General features: G+C 26.4%; 1 protein-coding gene across 3 annotated transcripts in view; it reads left to right on the forward strand.

Moving 5' to 3' along the window:
* Window positions 1–539: 539 nt before the first annotated feature.
* The window catches only part of LOC107173881 (inactive ubiquitin carboxyl-terminal hydrolase MINDY-4B), an 80,981-nt gene continuing 59,817 nt past the window's right edge, over window positions 540–21,703 (forward strand). The window contains exons 1-3 of one of the 3 annotated variants that reach the window (XM_089220776.1): window positions 540–649; window positions 14,673–14,902; window positions 19,513–19,746. In XM_089220776.1, coding sequence (XP_089076902.1) covers window positions 19,524–19,746 — 223 coding nt within the window. In that variant the 5' untranslated portion in view covers window positions 540–649; window positions 14,673–14,902; window positions 19,513–19,523. Of the gene's footprint in view, window positions 650–14,672; window positions 14,903–18,349; window positions 18,457–19,321; window positions 19,747–21,703 lie in introns of those variants that run through there. The other 2 variants (XM_089220777.1, XM_089220778.1) reach the window with 2 other exon arrangements.

The raw sequence follows: 21,703 nt of genomic DNA on the forward strand, positions 1-21,703 counted from the left end.
TTATATTATGTATACCTACTAAGCAAATTGTTTGAAAATCGTATTCTTAAATGTAAATATATTACTATGCGTATATTGTCATAATAGGAATAACAAAATGTGTCATATCCCATTTTTTTTATTTTTACTACCTTTTAATTATGGGCACAATATTTAATTGTCCATTCATATTTCATACAATATTACAGTGGCGTACTGCCGTGACTATGTGACAGCTGACAGCGATTAAGCTATTGCATTTCATAACCCAAATGAAATCCTGGTTAGTTTTTAAATGTTAAGTATATTTTGCCACATTATTCAGTATAATGAAATGTAAATAAAATGTTATTTTTAGTTACAGAAATAAGTTTTTCAGAGCAAAATTTAATGTTACCACCAGCGGAAATTTTAATAGGGTGGAAAATAGAAACTGACCCTGCAGCATATTAAGTTATTTCGTGGTTTTATCCGATAAAAAAAAGATAAAACTTAATAGAGTTATTTTGTTAACAATTAACTGAAAATGATATGGACAGAATTATACGTAAAAAAGTGCAGATAAATGTTGGTCAATTAAAAAATGTCAGAAAAAAACGATTTTACATTCGTTGCCTTGGAATATTTAATTGTTTTAATAATTTATTAACTAAATAGGATACACATAGAGGTAGGTAAATTAAAAATAAAACTATTGTAAAATATAGATTTTTCGATTTTATATGAGGAGACATAATATACATTTTTATAATATTATTACTTTATTAGACTCTTGCATAGTTGCATTTAATGGTTTAGCGATACGAAATAAGTGGTCCAATTTTACGTGATTCTGAGGTGGCATAAATTTAAATGACTGGAGGGACACACAATCAAAATTTTTGTTTGGTATTGTTCAACTTTATGCTCAGGTCACTGCATATATTATAGTAAGAAGTTCTGCTGCAGTTATTAATGTTTTAATAGTAACGGTATTTGTTTGTAGGCACATTAAATTTGATTTGGTAAAAAAATGTTATTCAAAATGTGTAGATACATTAAAACATTTTTCAGCTTTGATATCGGATCGTGTTTCAATATAGGATAATAAATTGCGATCAAACAAACGGAATCGCTAATTATTGTAAGTTTCAATTGAACTGCGTTGGTACGACTACCCTTAGGTATTTTATATATGTATAGGTGCTTAATTAGAAAATGTTTATTAACCCCAATAAGACGATTTTACTCTCTTTTACACTCCTGACAGACCTGGGCATGACAGCACTCCAGCTACGTATCATGATAATAGTTATGTTCGAACAAAACAACAACGGTTAAAACTTATTACTGCCTAATAAGTAATAAGTTGTTAGTTAATAGAGATTTCGATTCGTGTTGCAGAATATATTATGTTTCTTGTTATGCTTAACAACAAACAATATTATAATATAACGATAGTGTAAAAATAAGTTCTTTATTATTTTGATAAAATAGTATAAAAACAACAACATTGCATTTTTAATAGGAAGTCTGCAGAGTAGTATATTTCTATTCTTGTCCCATATGCAAAATGCGCAATTTGCATTCATCAGAACCTGAAATCTTTTATTATTATCAGAAGATATCACTGGGCGAGTAGTTCGTTATACCCAACCAGGCCTTCTAGAATATTTGTTATTTCTAATGTTTTTTTTAATGCCATGTCGTAATCGTTACCGATCATTGAATACGGAGGAAACTATATACAAAAATAAATAAACTAGGATAGTCCGATTACAGCCACGATGGCTATAAAAATTATTACCTATTTATTAATTTTTTGGAATAATTTATAACAACTAATGATACACGTCATGGCATCGTCAGATCTTATTCTCACTTATATTATGTTTTATTGTTTAATGTCTACAATAGTTTTACCAACATAAAATTAATATTGTCATTTATGAGTATTTTATAAATTCTTTGTTACCTACCTATTTACATGTATTACCATAAAGTTAATAACTAATCATTTCATCATTTGTTCATGACATATTGGTATGTTTGGTAGTATATACTCAAAACTCAAGAGCATAGGTAAAGGTAAATACTAAATTTATTACATGTATATCTTTTTAAGAGTATTTTATTTTCCTTGATGATTGTAAATAGTATTCATAACCGTAATAAGACTTTGTATTTTTTTAAATATAGGCAAAAAGTTTTAATTATAATTTATAAATTTATAATGCATTTTTTTCAACGTTATTTTTTTAATTTTTTTATTATATACATATTTGCATATTACAGATATTTTTTTGTTTTTATTTTATAATGCTGGGCACTTTACTAAACTTGTGGATTTAAAAGAAAATTATTATATTGGTAAAATAATCGTATAAGAGTAGACAGAAAAAATCGTTCAATGTTTTAATTAAATGTATCTTTTATCAAAATCTATAGGTAAAGTATATGGCTGTGATTCTGTGACCTCCTCTTAAAATAAATAACATTAAATTAAAAAAATTGTTTATTAATTATTGTTTAGTATAATTATGTAAAACGGTAATGTTAAAAAGTAAATATTATTTTACAACTAGTATATAACTACCCTGTAGGCTGTATATACTCGTAATAATTTATTATGCTATATTTTTATGAGTTGTAGTCTCTGAATCATACACCCATTTATCCTTAGTTTTATCTAATTTTTTCTTTGGTATTGGTTATTTTTTCCTTGGTATTTATTGTGATTAGATTTACATAGGTACTAATGCTAACTATGCTCACTAGTAGTGATGCTAAGATAAATGGCTCAATCTTTAGATTAAAAACACATTTTATTTTGTAATAGCGAAGTCTTTATGGTTTATACAAATATATTTTGATTTGTGGGAATTGTTGTATAAAAGATAATGAAGAAAAATATTCATTAAAATGCGACTGACTTCAATCAAATATTTATATTATATATATAGATTTTGTTTTTAAATTAAAAAAAGATCTTAGCCGAGAATAAAATGTCTGTTTTAATTTACGTAAAAATCGGTGGTCCGTCTAATACAAAAGATTTATAATGATAAAAAACTAAAGGGTTGGAACCTTATTGATTCTATTTTTTATTGATTCAATAAACTATGTCTATAATGATTACTTGATTATAAAATGGATGCTGCAAAATAAATACATTAATACTTGATGTAGACACCTATATATATATATAATATTGATACTAAACATAATAACAATGATTTATTAAATTAATATATATATATATTAATGATCAAATCACTCCAATAACAATGGTTAGTGTAAGTAGTTGATTAAATGCTAAATGCATATGTTCAATGTTGTGTATGGGTTCTATTATTTTTAATGCTGATTTATTGCTGTTGTAAAAAGTATCAATGAGTAATTTAATTTTGATAAAAGTAAATTGTATATTATTTGTAATAAAATGTTTGTATCTGCACCCCGTGTGGAAAGAGATAGGGTTTTAAGGATATTTAGACTAGTCTATTTTTAGTTTCAGTTTTTAATTTTTTTAACTAAAGCATTCGCTTCATTTTTGTGTCGAAAATTACTTATATTATTTTAATTTCGTCTTTAATTTGAACTGGTTTTCCAATAATTTTATTTTAATTGTGAGATTGTTTTTTTGTTTTGTAGAGAAAATTGATTGAGGTTTTTCGTCCAAAAAGGCAAAGCCTGTGTCTTTTGACAATTTTGATATATTTCGTTTATTTTGTTTTTAAGAAGTATTTGACTGCGATGCATTAGAAAAAGTATAGCAGATATGTTTAAGCCTTGTGGTGTTTCGTTATCTTGCATGAAAGGTTTGAGAGGTTGATCCGGAATGCCCTCTTACTTAAAAAGTTTTTGATAAATTTTAACATGTGGCCAATACTATTGTTTTAAAAGTTTTTTCACTATTGTATATCTCCGTGTAGTAACATAAGCTTTTTATAGATTTAAGCTTACCGACTTTTACTTGTTGTTTTTAGAGCGTTGTTTATTTTAGAGTAAATTTTCATTAGATTATTCATTATTGTTGAGTGGTATTTGTGAAAATTTAAATAAATATTGTAGATGATTAATTTAATGTATCTTTGTAAGTACTAAGTACACATGAACTATAACAATGTAAGGACGTGATGCAATTTGTTTTGTTATCGTCTTAAATTGTTTCAAGCGTGTTCCTGCATATTACGAATTAAGAGTCTCCAAATTTCAAGGATCCAGCTTCAAAGCATGGCGTATTTGCTGTCGTTTAGCGCCATAATATAAACGTAATGTGTAAGTTAGGTAATTATACCCATTTGGGGGTTTATCCACAATATAATAGTAAAATATAGCTACACTTTTATTTGAAATTTGGAAAAAAAAGGTTTTACTCATTATACATATACTTACAGTTTGAAAACTGAATTATTCATTTCACTAAGTTTCTATATCAAAAAATCTGAGTTTTTACTTTTTTTTAAGTAATCTAACCGTAGTTGTGCTGCTTTTTCTAAAGTTTATCACATAATACTTCAACGGGGGTACAGACGCAGAAATAGACGTCTCACTTTTATATTTCTCACCGTTATAGGTTTTAAATTTAACCTAACTTTATGGTTTGTAAAAAACATCAATATTATGGAATTTTGCGCAACTGACTGTTTAATTATTATGTAACAATCATTAATATTACATTATATAATTAAAGTTGTACAGTGTGTGGTGTCAACACGCGTTGGATGATGTTTTGACGAGATTTGCTTAACAATATAATATATACCTATGCGTATCAGTGTATCACGCACTATATGCGTGAACTCATAAGAAAAGATTTCTGTTTGGTTTTTATACGACAGATATTATATGACCATGCATGGTACATACCTTTTTTTTTCCGTTCAAAAAACCAGGAACTGGTGGGAAATGTTTAGCACAATACTGCCACCCGGTCCCGTATCGTTTATTCACCGTCAATTATCGTAGTTATTTTACATACGCGGGGGCCTCTAACCACCCTGAACATACATAGTACATACCTATACGCACCAGTAAAACACGTATATATTATACAAATATTATTATACCTCGTATTTACCTAATATTATCTTTTAATAATATTTAGTCGTAGGTATTTTCAGAAGTGTCAAAAATTCGACTAGTGACTAAAAATATTAATATTATCGTACTATAATTGGGTATTTATCGCAGGTGATAATAATAATAAAACGACGTGTATTGGCTGCAATTATAAATAATAATAATAATATTGTCGATAATCTGCGATCTCGTCGGCTGCGAATGAGACAAATTAAATGGCGGTATTAATCGTACAGTGTTACTCACGGTTGTCTGGCCTGCTGCAGCTTGTTATACTGCACACTTCGACAACTCTGGTACTTGTATATAATATATTATATACTACTTGCACGTTGCTGATTAATATATATACAGTCTAATATAATATAGGTGCCACTATAAGGATCTCAAATTCCTTACCAAATAACACGGTGACCGTGATGAATAAGATTAATCAATAATCGTCTCGAATAATTTTCGCAACGGTGGTTCGAGTACGCTTCTTAAGTACCTACATAATGTTATTATGTACATATATGTTACATAAGTGTGATATTCTAATACACACATACGCATTGACGTCGTCGCCGATCGTGAATAATATAACAAAATAAATCAGTATGTCATTTAATTGGAAAGTTGACATAATATTATATTATGTAGAACAGGTACCTATACTTATAATAATATAAATTAACGGAATTTGGTATGATATTTAAAACGTAAATATTAGTTTGGTTTTTTTATTTGGAAGTATGTCATCTCCGCAATGTCATATTTTGAACAGGAATTGAAAAACGTACATTTTTAACAATGAAGGTTGACTGTAGCTGTTTAATTTATATAGATATAGGATAAAGGCATTATTATACCTACCTACTAAATATTAGTATATAGTATAAAGTGGAAACAAGGGACGATTTTCTTAACTGATGACTCTTATTATCTGCAGATACATATCAACAGTAGAACAGGGGATCTCCTAACCAATTAATGCTTTTAAATTTGATTTTTTGTATACATCGAAATACTCATAAAATAAACAACTTAATGCTAACGATAAAAAATTCTAGTAAAATATGAATAATATTATTTTTAAATGTTGTTATGTGGCTCTGTATGTAACTAGTATATTCCGATTATATAGAAATAAAGATTTTTCAATACACTAAAATGTCAAAAGAAAAACTACATATATTACATTGAAATAAAAGTGCATACTTGGTGGCTAAATGGATATGACAATCACGGACTTTTTGACTGGATGAATGCGTTTTCAATCTCCATATAGTATTATTATTGTTATTATTATCGTCATCGACAGAAGTTTCAACTGAATACGAAATGTTGTTTCCTCAATCCGTTTCGGCATTATAGTTTCGTGTTCTTATTAGAACGAGATTCACGTCATATAGTTCAGCTGGACAAACTTTACATATATCCTAACAACGTAATTTTCTTTCCCTTTTGTTTTTTTATTTTTTTATATACAAACAACGAAATGCCATCATAAACTTTTTTTATGTATATAATACTTATGGGCACATATGTTACCTACGTATCGCACTACATTGTGCTATTTATAGGCACCTATTGAATCAATATAAATAATAAAATACGTACCTATAAATAATATATTATATATTAACAAGAAATATAATATTAAAATATGAATAAAATAGTAAATATAATATATATATATATATATATATATATAAATAATAAAAATAGTAATAAAATATAAAATATAATAATAAATAATATATAATAGTACGTATAACTTTATATATTTAGCGTAATTTTGTTTTTTTTTTATTAGAATAAGCCTCGGCAGCGAAGGCCACTGACTGACGTTTGACAATTAACGATGACATAAGATTAGTATTATAATGATTTTGTTTGTACATTATATATTATGATTAATTTTTTACAATAAATTTTCGATTTGTATATCTTTGATGAATCTTAGAGTATTTGTGATGGTTTCTATGTTCAGGCCTAGTGATTCGTAGGTATAGATGTTCTGGAATGTTATGCTTATTTCTGGCGGCTTCAGTTTGTCTGCAGCATTCGACAAAAATGTGTTTGATTGTTAGGGGGACTCCACATGATGCGCATTCTGTTTGTTCTTCTCGGTTCATTAGGTAGCCGTGTGTGTAGTGAGTATGGCCTATTCGTAATTTTTTTGGTTTTCATATAAGTAATTTTTTGACTGTAAAAAGTTCCAAATAAATGAAGAGCAAATAATAATATATAATAATTAACCATAGTGGTATACATGTACGACTACTATAAATGTAAATAATAAAAAATATAAATCGAACTCAGATAGGTAGCTTTTAAAAATCTCAGTTAATATATTCACACAAATATGGACTAAGGAATGTCGATAAGTACGACGTAGGTTTATTGGTAGGTATACATTCGAATATTCGATATGTATTCTCCTATACGACAGTTAGGTTATTATATTTTTATAAATCAAACTTCACGGTCCACTGAGAATAGTTTTTCGATATCAAAGATTTTCTATCGCTTTCAGATAATAACATATTATAATTCATAAGATTGATTTGTGTGTACCTATTACTTCTACACTACTACCAATACTGTCTTCAAAAGAGATGGGAACGGGCAGGAACCGTATTTGGCAGTTTTATCTAGTTCATATTTTTAAAACTACATTTTAATTTTTAGATGTTGAGTTTAAATATTTTTAAACGCGTTTCATTTGAATATAATTATTTATCTATTTAAATTAATATCTGAAATTGATAATATTTACTTACGATTTAACGATTTAATTCGTATTTGATATTTTGATTCATAGGAATCTTAATATTTGTTTAAGGCAGAGTCATGATAAATTGTATTTATATTTTATTGTTTGAATTATAACAATATTGATAAAATATCATATTAATAAACATCCAGATTTTTTTCTTTAGAATACAAAAAAATATAATAATTGTAAATTTAATGTAAATAATAAATATTGTTGTTATTATTATTTGTGACTGTTAAAATCAATACCTACACAGAAACGATGTTAAATTTTGAAAGAAAAAGAACTAAAAAGTGGTGCAATATGTATTATTTGGCTTACATGTAAATGCGTGTTTAAAAATTTCATTTGTCGGCAACAACTACCGAATATTTATTAATTTAATGAATTTCGAATAATAATAATAATAACAATATTATTATAATAATATGATAAAGATTGACTCGTTTTTATTTTTTAACATTAAGCTTTTCATAATATTTTATAGTAGGTATGACTTTATTGATTATAAATTAGTTTTTCTTCAGAATATAATTTTAACAATAAACGTCTGTTTAATTCCTTAACGTTATAAATTATTATATTGTTTTCCGCTTCATAGGGTTTTTCATAAAAAATCATCGTAAATAGTCTTTATCATATTGATGACTTAATAATTTTTTTTGTTAATAGACGTTTCATTTATTTTATCTACTGATTTGTAAACACAATATTTTCCAATAATTAGTTCAACACGATAACACATATATACAACATACATGTTATTCTGTGTATATATATGTTAAAGGTACCAAGTTGGTACCTTGAGTAAAGAGATTAGCGACTTGAATTTCTTATTGTATTGTATTTATCATTGTTATAAAACAATACCTCAGATATACAGGTGGAAATTTAGTTTTCATGGCAATATAGGGAACAAACACTGTTAAAAAAATATTCTCAGGTGTAATAATTCATATTTTATATTGGCGTCAAATATTTTTAAGTATATAATTTAGAATAACTTCAGAAATGTGTGTAAAGTAAAGAGTTATAAATTATAATATTACCATGCACGTTTAAAGTTATCGTTATCAATAAAATTTTTTCTATAAGCAACTTAAAATTTACATATATTTATTTATAATACTTTGCTTACATTTTTAGTTGTTATAAGTAGTTTAGGGGATTAGTTAGGATTTTTTCCACAGAACTTACCCCCTCAAAATTATAAAAGTTATATATACCTACCTCATTTCTTACATGGATCAGAAGATAAGTTATTTTTAATATACAAGATTACAAATATCAAGACGAATCAGAATGAATAATAACATAAATTACATTTTAATAAATATAAATTATTACGGTTTTTAAGAATCTATGGAATCAGTTAAACACCGAATAAGTTTACGGATAAATTATTCATCTGATAAAATAGACTATATTATGAAATTTTTATAATTAATGGACAATTGTTATTACGGGATAAAATAAGATAGTATGATACTCAAATGATAATAACTAATAAATAATAAATATTAATATATTATCTATGTATGTTATAATTAATAATTAGCCATACATGGATTGTACATACATTTTACCATTAAAATTGTAATAAATCATTAGGTTTTATTTTCTGAATGAAAAACAAATATCCGTCAGTTGTATGAGTACATGATGGTTATGAAGTAGAATGAGTATACAGTTTGAAAAATAATTCAGAAAACTTTTTAGGTTTATTATTGATGCATTAATGTTGATATAAAAAGTTATTGCTCAAACTACGAAAGCCTATCGAATTAGGTTAAGGGAAAAAGTGTAAAAAAAAATCTACCACAAATGTTATACAGTTATGTTTAACACAAAGAAACAGAAAAAATAATTTGTTTTATTTGGACGAATGCATAAAATATTATGACTTGATGAGGATTGCATACTGTTTACAAAGGTATACAGTTAAATTTTTTTTTTACAGTTAAATTATTTTCCAAAATATGGTAATATTATTTAAATATAGCTAGGTACATATAACTTTTCATAATTTACACAGCATAAAATGAATGTGTAAAGAGTTTAAAAATTACAATTTTACTAAATATTATACCATCACGTAAACATTTTATAAACACAGATTTTATTTGTCATTAATTACATATGTTTTGAAGTTAAAATAATCTGTCGATAATATAAAACACATCTACTAGCTAATGATTGATTTATAGTATAATCAAGCTAAAGTATGCTGGATCCTGCAATAGCTTTTAATTTCTCTTCTTAGTTATAGAAAAAATAATATTACAATATATGGCGTGGATGGTATGAATTATCAAAATACTGATTGATTTTCATTTTACAATTGCTTTTCTGATATGAAAAAAAAATATTTGGTAGTCTAAGTTAATCATTTTTACGGTATATATTTATTTTTTCAATCATGTTAACTATTCAAATAAGTATTAAATAATAACAAAAATTATTTATTTATGTTACAAATGCTTAAAAATTAAAAAGAAAGATGATATGAAGAAGAATGAAGATAGTAAGATAGTAATTTACTTTTAACCATTCCAATTAAAAGTTAAAAAATAGTTTAATCTATGTCCTATGATACCGATATTATATTATAATGCATTATAAATTATAAAATCTATATAATATTTTTAATTAACGCATAGTCTTGGGATGTATGAATATTTCTGTTTATGGAATTCGTTAAGCTGAAACGGCGTTAGCCGTTGGAATCTTATCTCGATTTAATCACCTTAATATGTAGAATTATTATAATGATGTATTACGAGTAATACAAGTAACCTTGTTTTATATTTGAAAAAAATTTATCATATTTTAGAAATCATATTTTTTAATACTGTTTATACTATACAATTAATTTGTGTAATAATCAATCGTATTAGAGTGCTGAAAAAAATAAAATATAAAAAATTATAAATTAATATTTTAAAACACTTATTTTTTTAAGCCGATGAATTCTAAACAAATATATTGATGATTAAATGCAGTTCTGACAAAGTATCATTTCAGTTAGGTAATTCAGATTTGCTCTTCTTGTATTAATATAAATTAGATAATTAATGTTTTAAATAAAACGAAGTACAATAGAACTACAATTAATTTCTATAAAGTTTGATGTTTTTATTTATTAATATTCCGACACTGAATAGATATTTTCTATGATCAATTAATCACACCATTTATTATTTGGTACCTATTATTGTAGATGGATTTTAATTTTATTTTGGTGATGAATTTATTTAGAGGTGAATCGAATTAATGTCTTTTCAAAATCAGGTGCACTTTTAAATTTTGTATTAACAACATTTTTAAGTAAATATTTTACTTGGCGTCCTTTATGTTTCATTTTATATTTTAAAAGATAATACTTTTTTTTAAAGGGTCGTGGTTTAATATTTCATTAAGCAGTAAATTTATTATAATTAAGTTATCTAAATGTGGTTACTAGTAAAATGAGCTAATATATACACTATACACATAATACATAGGTATATGCAATATTAATTTTTCAGAATAATAATGAGAGTTGTAGGTAACACATTATTTATTCATAAGAAACATTGTTTTGTACTTAAACCTTTCAGAAAGAAAACTTTTTTTAGAATTAAAAATACGGGTTTACAATTTATTTTTACATTTGTTGAAATTAATTACTATTTGATAAAAATGAACAAAAGTGTAGTTATTTAAGTTAATAATAATTATTATTGTGGCTTGGTGAGGCGTGGTTGTACGCTCAATCTGCGGAAACGCACTGAGCGTACGTACCGGCCGCAGTTGCTAGCTCCCGGATGGGTGACCACCCGGGATTTTTAGCAACATATCCTTGCCACACATACACAAACACGTGTTACAACCCTACCCACTTAAAAACTTACAAACAAATATACAAAAATAACCCCTACCGTACCACCCCATACCCAATGGACCATGTTGCCGCGGGTTCTCCTTACAAAAAAAAAAAAAATATTATTATTCAAATTATAATAAAATGTTCAGGATATTAAGTTTAAGGGTTATGTAAGTTTAATAAGTTTCCTTTGATATAATAAATATTAAAAAAGCGGAAAAGTGGATATCGTTCTGATGTCCAACAGTAGGTTAAAAGTGGTTTACTGTAATGGATGGAATTAAATTTGAATCCAATGATATTATATCATTCTATACGAAAAATGATTCTGAGTGGAGACGGTTTATCTGTCTCTGGTCTCTAGGATATATTATAGATTATTAAAAATTTTTAAATCTTAGAATTTAAAAGAAAAACTTTTATGAATTTCTATCTAAGATAATTTTGAACATTGCCGTAATTTTTACGTATTTTGCCAAAATTAAAACTTTGAATGCTTATAAAAAAAATCTGTGACTATGAATTTATTTTATTTATCAACTGCTATTGTAACAATATGTTAGGAGCCTTGTATTACATTTTCAAACTTTTCTACCCAAAAAATAAATTTTTATCGATATTAATTTAAAAAAAACTAATAATGATCGAAAATTGCAAATACCTATGGATAGTTCAACTTAAGTCAAACATTTTTGAAAATTGCATGGTGGATATAATATACTTAATAAATATCCACCATCATAAGTATTACTTATATAAACATTCGGTGAAAATTTCATGTATCTGTATTCTGTGGTCATTTGTTTTAAAGTTACATCAAAAACCAAAATCGATTTTGTCGAAAACTGTTTGTGCGTAAAATTTCCCGTTTTTTAGAAAATAAAAACTATAATGACTTCTATTAAGAGATGTGAAATTTAAAATTTTTTGCTGCAGTTATTTTTATAAGCCTTTATAGTTTGGGATATTATTTTCAACACCTATTCGTATAAGATTGGAAATTGTAAACTGTATAGTTGTATTATTAATGGTGAATTTGACGTATTCAAGTGATCAAAAAGATATACAGTTCAAATTTGGACCTTAAATTAAACGATCAAAGACCAAAGGAATATTACAATGACAAAATAACATAACCTTACAATCATCAAAGTTTATAGAAAGTCCAAATGGTAAACATTCCACCAATCAAACAAGTCAGCTCGTATCATTAAATTTAGACATGCCATTCACTGAAAACCACTAAAAAAAATCAAGAAAATTAAATTTCATGTCATCCACAAATAATAGATCACAATCGTGTATCTACATGTCACAAATTTAAATGAATATTACCGATATCAAAGAAAACAATAGAGTAAATTACTAAATTATGACTTGTACACAAAAGATAATTTCAATAACGAACGATTTAGCAGCTTAACCACTAGAATCTATATGTGTATAGAAACGAGATTATAATTTATAAAAATTGATTTCCCCAAAATTGCATTATTAAATATAAATCATATATTTTTTTAATAGAATTATGATCAAAATAAGTGCAGCCGCAAATTAAAAACAAATATTTTTAAATACAGCGTTTATTATTATAAGTTGCTTAATCGAGTAAATTACTTTTTTCCTATTTATAATGCCACATTATATACTTTCAGTTTTTTCTATTTAATAATATAAAAACTTCATGTGATAAACAGTAATATTTTGTTTTAACAAAACGTTATAGTATAATACTAGCCGTAAACTCTGAATATTTTATTGTTGAATAAAAAAAATCCATCATTGATAAAATACATTAAACGGTAGTATCATTTTTAAGATGACTATATTTACTATTAAGATGAATTATTATTTATTATTGCATCATTTATTTTGATCTTCAATAGTAAAATAATTTTAAATTGTATTATTCTCACATAAACATTAAACAGTTTGAAGTATATGGCTGTATTATTATTTAACTATTTTATATAGGTAAAAATCATATAAAATTCCGACAACGTGATATTTTTTTTTTTAAGTTGAACACTAAATTATGACAATAAGAGATGAAATTCGACTATTATAAATAATAATATTGTGGTGTCGTAACAATAATAAAACTGTATTCTGTGCTATTAAAATTTTATTTTAAATACGTGGAGAAATATTATACCAAACTGTATAATTATGATCTTACTTAATTTAAAATTTAAATACAATAATTTTATTTATCATTCTTACTATTTGCACGCATTTTTTAAAAGTAGACATATTTTATTTATGTTTATTATAATTACATGTTGAAATGCTGTCCATTGTATAACAATGAAAATGATATATGTATACAAATTTGGAAATGTGAACACCAAATAATAAGCATAAAACATAATAACGAATTATATTATATTATGAATAAAATGTCTTATATTTTAAACATTTGAAATATTTTTAGGGACTTTATAGTGAAAAATGTGAACGAGAAATTTACATATTTATATTTGAACAGTTAGAAACTGTTCTTGGAGCAGTGTTAATAACTATAATATAAAATATTTGAGTATAAATTAGAACTTATTTCAACGTGATAAGAAATCGAGTTTAATTTATTACTCTAATTTTTATTCAACATAACGTGAGTTATTCTGGTTCACTTGAGTGTCGTTTGTTTTTATTATATACACAAAATATTATTATTCCACGGCCGGTCTGGGAAAAGGGACGGACCGAAGGAATAATATGATACCTCACTACTCGATTTATTTAGCCCACCGTAGTTATATAGGTACTCGTTCTGAATGACAGAAAAATATTCTTTCTCTTATTTCCTATCACCGACAATAAATAATGTACCTACACGTATAATATGTCTACGTAATATAATAAATAACACTTGTACAGATTCCAAGGTATATAGTATGTATATTTATTATTATCTCTATATTTGTATCGATTTTATTGTCTTCATTTATGTTTTCACAATGATTTGGAATTTAACATACTGATATTGTATATTTTAAGGATGTCGTTGTCGCATACAACACTTATATAAACAACGGCTGTTAAGCAATGGGATTACGCTTAACTGTAGTTTTAGGTCAATTCAACACGCATTTGTTAATGAGCAATGGAAGAGGGCGATACAATCAATGTCTGTGTGGTATTGGTAACGCACGGCAACACATTTTAATGGCTTGGAAGTTTATCGTAGTTACTTATGGGTAGAAGTTAACAACATACATAGGTACAAGGTAAGTCCTAGCTAACAAGTATAACCACACAATCATGCAAATTGCATACTAAAGTATTATATCGGTACTGATCATAAAAGGTATTAATAATAGATGTAGAGAAGTCTGAGTTAGAGAGACATAAATAAATAAAAACCGATGAATATATTTTTTCAACATTGTAACAAGTGTAATGTACACACGTAATACATATTAACATCACTTTAATTTTTTTAAATTGTCACACTTTTAAATTTGGTTATTAACATATGGTTTAATATACAAAATAAACTTACAATTATTATAATTAGGTATACATTATATGTATAATTTCTTTGGTTTTGTACATTTAATAAACTATTGATTTTTATTTTCTACTCGAAGGATTATTTATTCAAACCTAATTAAGAAAAATATTGTATTTTGCATTAATTACAGAGTTTAACTGAAAATGTAAAAGTAAAAAAAAAAAATATGTACATTTAAATATGGCCAAAGAGATTAAACTTAAAAGTGTTTTTTTTTTTTTAATTTCATGCCAATTATACTAATTAATTATTAAATTTTCACTTAAATAAATAGATTTATTTTTTCTAAAACTAAGTTTTTACAGTTATTGTTTTATTTTCGAAACTATTGAAGATTTTTTATAATTATAATAATAAATTATAAAATCTAGAGAACCCTCTGTGAATTTTCGTGATTTTTAGGTATTTTGTCAAAATTCAAACTTTGAATGCTTATAAAAAAAATATTGTGACTATGAATTTATTTTATTTTTCAACTGCTATTGTAACAATATATTAAGAGCCTTGTACTAAATTTTCAAGCTTTTCTGTTTAACAAATAAATTTTTATCAATATTAATTTTAAAAAAAACTTATAATAATCGAAAATTTCAAATGCCTATGAATAGTTCAACTTAAGTCGAACATTTTTTATATACTTATATAAACATTCGGTGAAAATTTCATGTATCTATGGTCATTTGTTTTAAAATTACATCAAAAACCAAAATCGATTTTGTCGAAAACTGATTGTGTGTAAAAGTTCCCGTTTTTCCCTTAATTTTTAGTTTGTTTTTTTCGATTATTTAGAAAAGTATTTAATTAAGTAAATTTACTTTTGACCCCCCAAAGTACCAACTAGATTCACTTTCTGATTGAACGAGGTACTGAACTCAAAAATCGAAGCACTTTTACTGCCCTGATGATAGACACAAGAAAAAAAAAAACACACACATCGTGGTAAAATCAATACATTCATCGCTCCGCTCAGAATCTAAAATAACATCACTTATGCTTATTATACTTTTTTTATGTACTTTTTTTATGTAATTTTTTTATGTATAAAATCTAGATTAAAAAAAAAAAAATTATTCACTTTTTTTCAAAAACGAAAAATACTTTTTTGACGAATTGTTTTCTTCTTCAATTACACACACTAGCTATATACTCGTATAATGATAGACAGTTGTGCATTAAAAATATCTCAAGAATAATCATATATGTAAGTAATTAAGATCAAATATGATAAAAATGTTTCTAGATAATATATAAATTAAATTAAAATCTAGGGGTTCGAACCTTCGATTCACTCGAGAGTTTATTTTGTACCTACACCATACGAACGGTTTCTGTACGTTATAAATTGTCTGTAAGCCAATATCCACAACTATACAGGAATTGAAACTTTTCTCACAATAAAATCGTCCTTTTGCATAAAAAAAATATCACCAGTTGTAAAGTAGGTATCGAGTTTACAGTGTACCTCATCATTGTCGGTAGGACAACTTAACGGATGTGATAAGTTACTTTTTAGATTAACTCAATGATAAACAATTGCTTATGAAAACGATTGTTGGCGGAAAAGATACGTTTTTTTCAATCTATTTTTAAAGATGTTTTATAATTTTATTAGACTACAGTAGGTATATAATTTATTTTTCTACGAGTCGTGCAATATAATGAATTATATTTTAATTTTTAATATCACTAACAAAAATCAAAATATATATTAATATAGCCTAAAAACTAAACTCTTAAATTAAATATTAAAGACATATAATATCTGCTAAAAATCAAGATAAAATCAAATTTAAGTGTTTAAAAACACTTCACATAATAACAAATGCTCCACTTTAACTTTAAATTAACCCTGCATAATCATATTTTCGTTAAATCAATCGAGAGTAAACTTTGTTACAGTTGAATTTTTACTTCTTAGAAATCCTAATCGCAGACTTAAAATAAAGTATAGTTGTGATTATTATTAACGCTGGGGATACACTTAATCTTTTAATCTCAAGCTGAGCGTCACTATAAATGAGTGTATTTTTATACACGTAACTCCATTTATGTTTTTTCTCCCTTTTATAACATAATCTTACAATTACTAAAATAAGTATACTAGATAGTAGATTATATGTATAATATTCTTATAATTTTTTTTTTTTTTAGTTTAAAATTCAAAAATAGTTAACCAATTAATTAAAGTCTTCTCTTATAATAATCAAATGTCTTTAAAAAATGTTTGGTTATATATTTTTAAATTTACGTCAGAAAACTTATAAAAAAAAGTCAAAAAAGCTTTGAATAAAATTGTTAAGCCCTATACCTATTTAAATTGAAAATGATATACAATATGTTTCATTCCAAAGTATTTTGAAAATTATATTGTATCTAAAAAAATATTAAAATGTTAATATTTTGTGAAAGTTTTAAGAATCTACGATTTTGTATTTTTTTATTAGGTATAACAAAATGTATCTTCAAAGTGCATACTAAGTTTAATTGACAATTATATAACAGAAATCACCGTAAAGTAGAAGATAAAAGCACTTATAGAGTTTATCTTGTTAGAAGATTGAAATTTATCACTTTTTTTAATAATACAATACTTAATATTTAACTAAAAAATGTATGGATAGGTTTAATTGAATTCTGTTACCTTAGTGCCGCCAAGTTCACGGACATAAAAAATGTTGAGCATGTTTTCAATACTGTACGTTTTTGATTTCCATGCTTTCATTAAAATGAAAATAATAATAATGAATAGCTTGGACATAACAATATTGTTCTTAGTAGCTGAACAATGAATTAATGGTAATTGTATATTTTGCCCGCACTTTGCATTGTATTCTTGAAAGCACCTTACAAAAGTTGCCCAGATGTAGTATTGTACATTCTATGTTTCGCTGATGACCTGTAGGTTAAATAATCGGGGATTTGCGTATGATTCAGATTATGTAACGGTCGGATGTAGTGAAATTGCCTATTCAAAGCGCCACGTGATAAATGTCTTTGGCGAAACCTTGCGAACGTTTTGATTTACAAATGTGATAGCTTTATCAACGTTATTCATGTCTAAAGTTCTTTAGTTCTTTGAAATTTTAATACGTTTTACTCTTCTTGTGAAATTATTTGGCAGTATTATTACTAGGAGATTTATGGTTACAACAATTCACCATCATCTTCTATTGATACCGAAATGACCAGATTAAAACGAATATTATGCTTAAGTACCAAATAATAACGTTAATCTAATGTTGTCAGACTTATTCGTACACAAATAAGGTAGGTATTATTAATTTTATAATCATAATATAAAAAACAAAAATATTGCGTATGAGTTTCATGCTTTATATTTTTGAGCAGTTATGCTAAAACCGTATTATTAAAAAAATAAATATTTGTAATCTAATCATATCATATGGCATTTTGGTAAATGGTCTAAATTTAGGTAAATTAGTAGGGATAAATATTTGTGTTGTTGTTATATGCTACTATTATTGTTCTTATGAATTATGATTATATAGCATATGATATACTGTATATCGATAAATAAATTAGTAATGCGGGATTATAATTTGCAATACTGAAATATTATTTCAAAAAATTAGACTTTATAATTGATTGTTTTTAAGAAAATCAAAAATGTTGTTAATCAAAAGATAAATTATTTTCAATGATCGTATATTGTATACATCACGCGTAGTTTTTACGTGCTCACAGAATTTCGTACATTTAGTGCGCTAAATTTCGGCGTCGAAATTCTGAGTAGGTATATAACAAATTGTTGGCGTGTCGACCGATTAGTCATAAAATCACACGAACGTTTTTGAACACGATTGCCAATAATAATTAATACCGTCGTAGTTTGACGAACGTGTGTAATTATCATAATATACCCATCGCCGCTGTTGTCTCTTTTTTTGAAAATTCTACGGTAAGTTTCTACACACGCACACACAGACATTTATTATATATTTATAAATATATTGTGAGTGTGCGTGGCGCTAAATAATCGTTTGTATTATCGCCGCTATGAGGTTGTCGTTGATTACGGTATGGCGTGAAAGCCGCCGCCGTTTGGTGTTCGATACGCGCGGCTCCCCCTTTGCTTTCAACCCGCTGCAAAATCGGTACCTAATGGTTTTCGAACACGTGAAACGTTTTTTTTCGCGTTTTAATTCTTTTTCACGCACAACGAATCTTACACTTTACACCACACTACATCGTGGCGCGCACACCTTATATTTTATGTGATCGTTGAAAAACGAAATTTCCATCGGTGGTTACTCTATATGAACAAATATTAAATTATATTACGATATTGTTGTATTGCGGCAGTGTAGGCTGAAATGCCACTGGGCGTGCGTTTTGGAAATGCCGGCGATGACTTTTACAACGGTCGTGGTCGTAACCACCAAATGGACGAAACGACCGGAAACCACAGCAGAGGCGCCTGTGCCGGTGGCGGCAGGCCCACGAAGAAATTGGGAGTCGTGGCCAAAGCGGTTGCTGCGACCGTGTCCGCTGATAGACTGCAAGGGGTCTCCTGCGCCCAGAAGGACGTGAAAAACGGTAAGATTTTCGTGTTTTCAGTTTTCCCATGCAAATCTATTGTCGTTTCAAAATATAGACGTTGAAACATAATTTGATTACACGTAATATGGTTTGTTCTATATATCTATAATATAATTGTCTAGTTATACGTTATCATTATTTAATAATATATCCATGTAAAGATAGTTATATGTTAAACAATATACAGTATAACATGTTTATTCCATTTATTTCGTATTGAAAATTAATACTGAACAGTATAGTAATAGGTACATCAATACATATGATAGTATTATGATGTATATTATATAAAAATATAAGATATATTTATATAATATTATAAGATTCTGGTAGTCGATAGGTAATATTTCAATAACTGTATATCTACCAATAATAAGTGTTCGTTCCATATGCGCAAATTAACATATTATACATATACAATGTTTACTAATTGCCTCAATGTCTGGTAAAATACTCGTTTCTATATCTATCTATGAATGGTTCATACATTTATCGTTTTTCTAACAAAAATATTTAAAATTGTTTAAAATAACAAACAAAATATTAAATACTCAAGACCTAAAAACATGCATTATCAAAAACGTTATTACGTGTCCATAAAATGCTTAACTTTTATTTTATCATTAATTCTTACCTAATTTATAATCGTTATAATATAAAATAATGTTTTAACATAATTTAATAAAAAAATGAATGTTGAAATTAGGAATGTAATAATATTGATATATAATAATATAGATCGCGCATTTATTATTGTAGAACCACCTCTGTTAATAAGAAAATTATTATTTTTTGTGCTTTACATATATATATATATATAGTTGTTATCTATTAGGGGTTGTCACAGAAATATATTACATGAAAAAAACATCATAACGAGTGAATGACGTGTTTCGTTAATATTTCTTTAACATGGTATCAATATATCAGTACCAAAAGTACAATAAGGCAAGTACTGAAGAAATACGTAGATAACAATGTTTTGAAACACATCTAGAGTTTCTGACTAGTTTTTTGGGCCAAAATCATCCTCGGGTTTTGCTAAAGCTCGTATACTCGTGGTGGTTATAAGGGGAGGGGTGATAGGTGGACCGCCTCCCCCCTTGGGATCTTCCTTGATCATATTTTATCATTTTAACCACGGATAGTAACTAGTATATTATATTGGTCTGTGGTTTTTTTCTGTTGTCTATGAAATCTGATTAGAATATGTGATTAACACACGGATTAACTAGGTATAAAAGTTTTTTTCTTTCATTAAGAGATCTTAGAGCTACATGTATAATAAATTTTTTATGTTTAGTTTTTAAAATTGAAAATAAAAAATTTTAAATTTCATTAGAAATTTTTTGGATAAATTCAAAATAGTTAGAACCTATTTGTGAATCTGATTAATGATTATATAAGAACAATTTTGAGGATAAACAGATTTATCTAAGTCAAGTAGCTTATTTTATAGAATTTTTATAAAATTCAAAATATTTTTGGTTAAATTAATTTTGGAACGTGCATATTAACTTTTTTTTGAAATTATAATTTTTGAAAATTTTCTTACATGCAGAGATCGAAACCGGTTTTTCAAAAACCGGTTAGAACCGCGGTTTGTTCATTATTAAACACCGGAACCGGAACCGACACCAAAAGCTTTAAAACACCGGTTAAAAAACCATAACTGAAACCCGAGGCCTTCAAAAAACCGTTTATAAAACCCAAACCGAAACCATAGAATTGAAAAACCGTTCTTGATCAGTTCTTGAAAAACCGATTAAATTTTAAAATCAATATCGGTTTCTTCAAATTTTATAAAGTTAATTATATTATTTATAATTCTAGTTAAAACGAGTATTTTCATTCGAAGAAAATAATATGTTGGAATTTATTAATAAAAATCCCGATGCTCTTCGGTAATCACTAATCAGTATTACGAAATATTAATATCTATTGCCCTATTGGT

Source organism: Diuraphis noxia, unplaced genomic scaffold (assembly GCF_037042655.1).
Source record: "Diuraphis noxia isolate RWA-SAM2 unplaced genomic scaffold, SU_Dnox_SAM2 contig0002, whole genome shotgun sequence".
Classification (NCBI taxonomy): Eukaryota; Metazoa; Arthropoda; class Insecta; order Hemiptera; family Aphididae; genus Diuraphis; species Diuraphis noxia.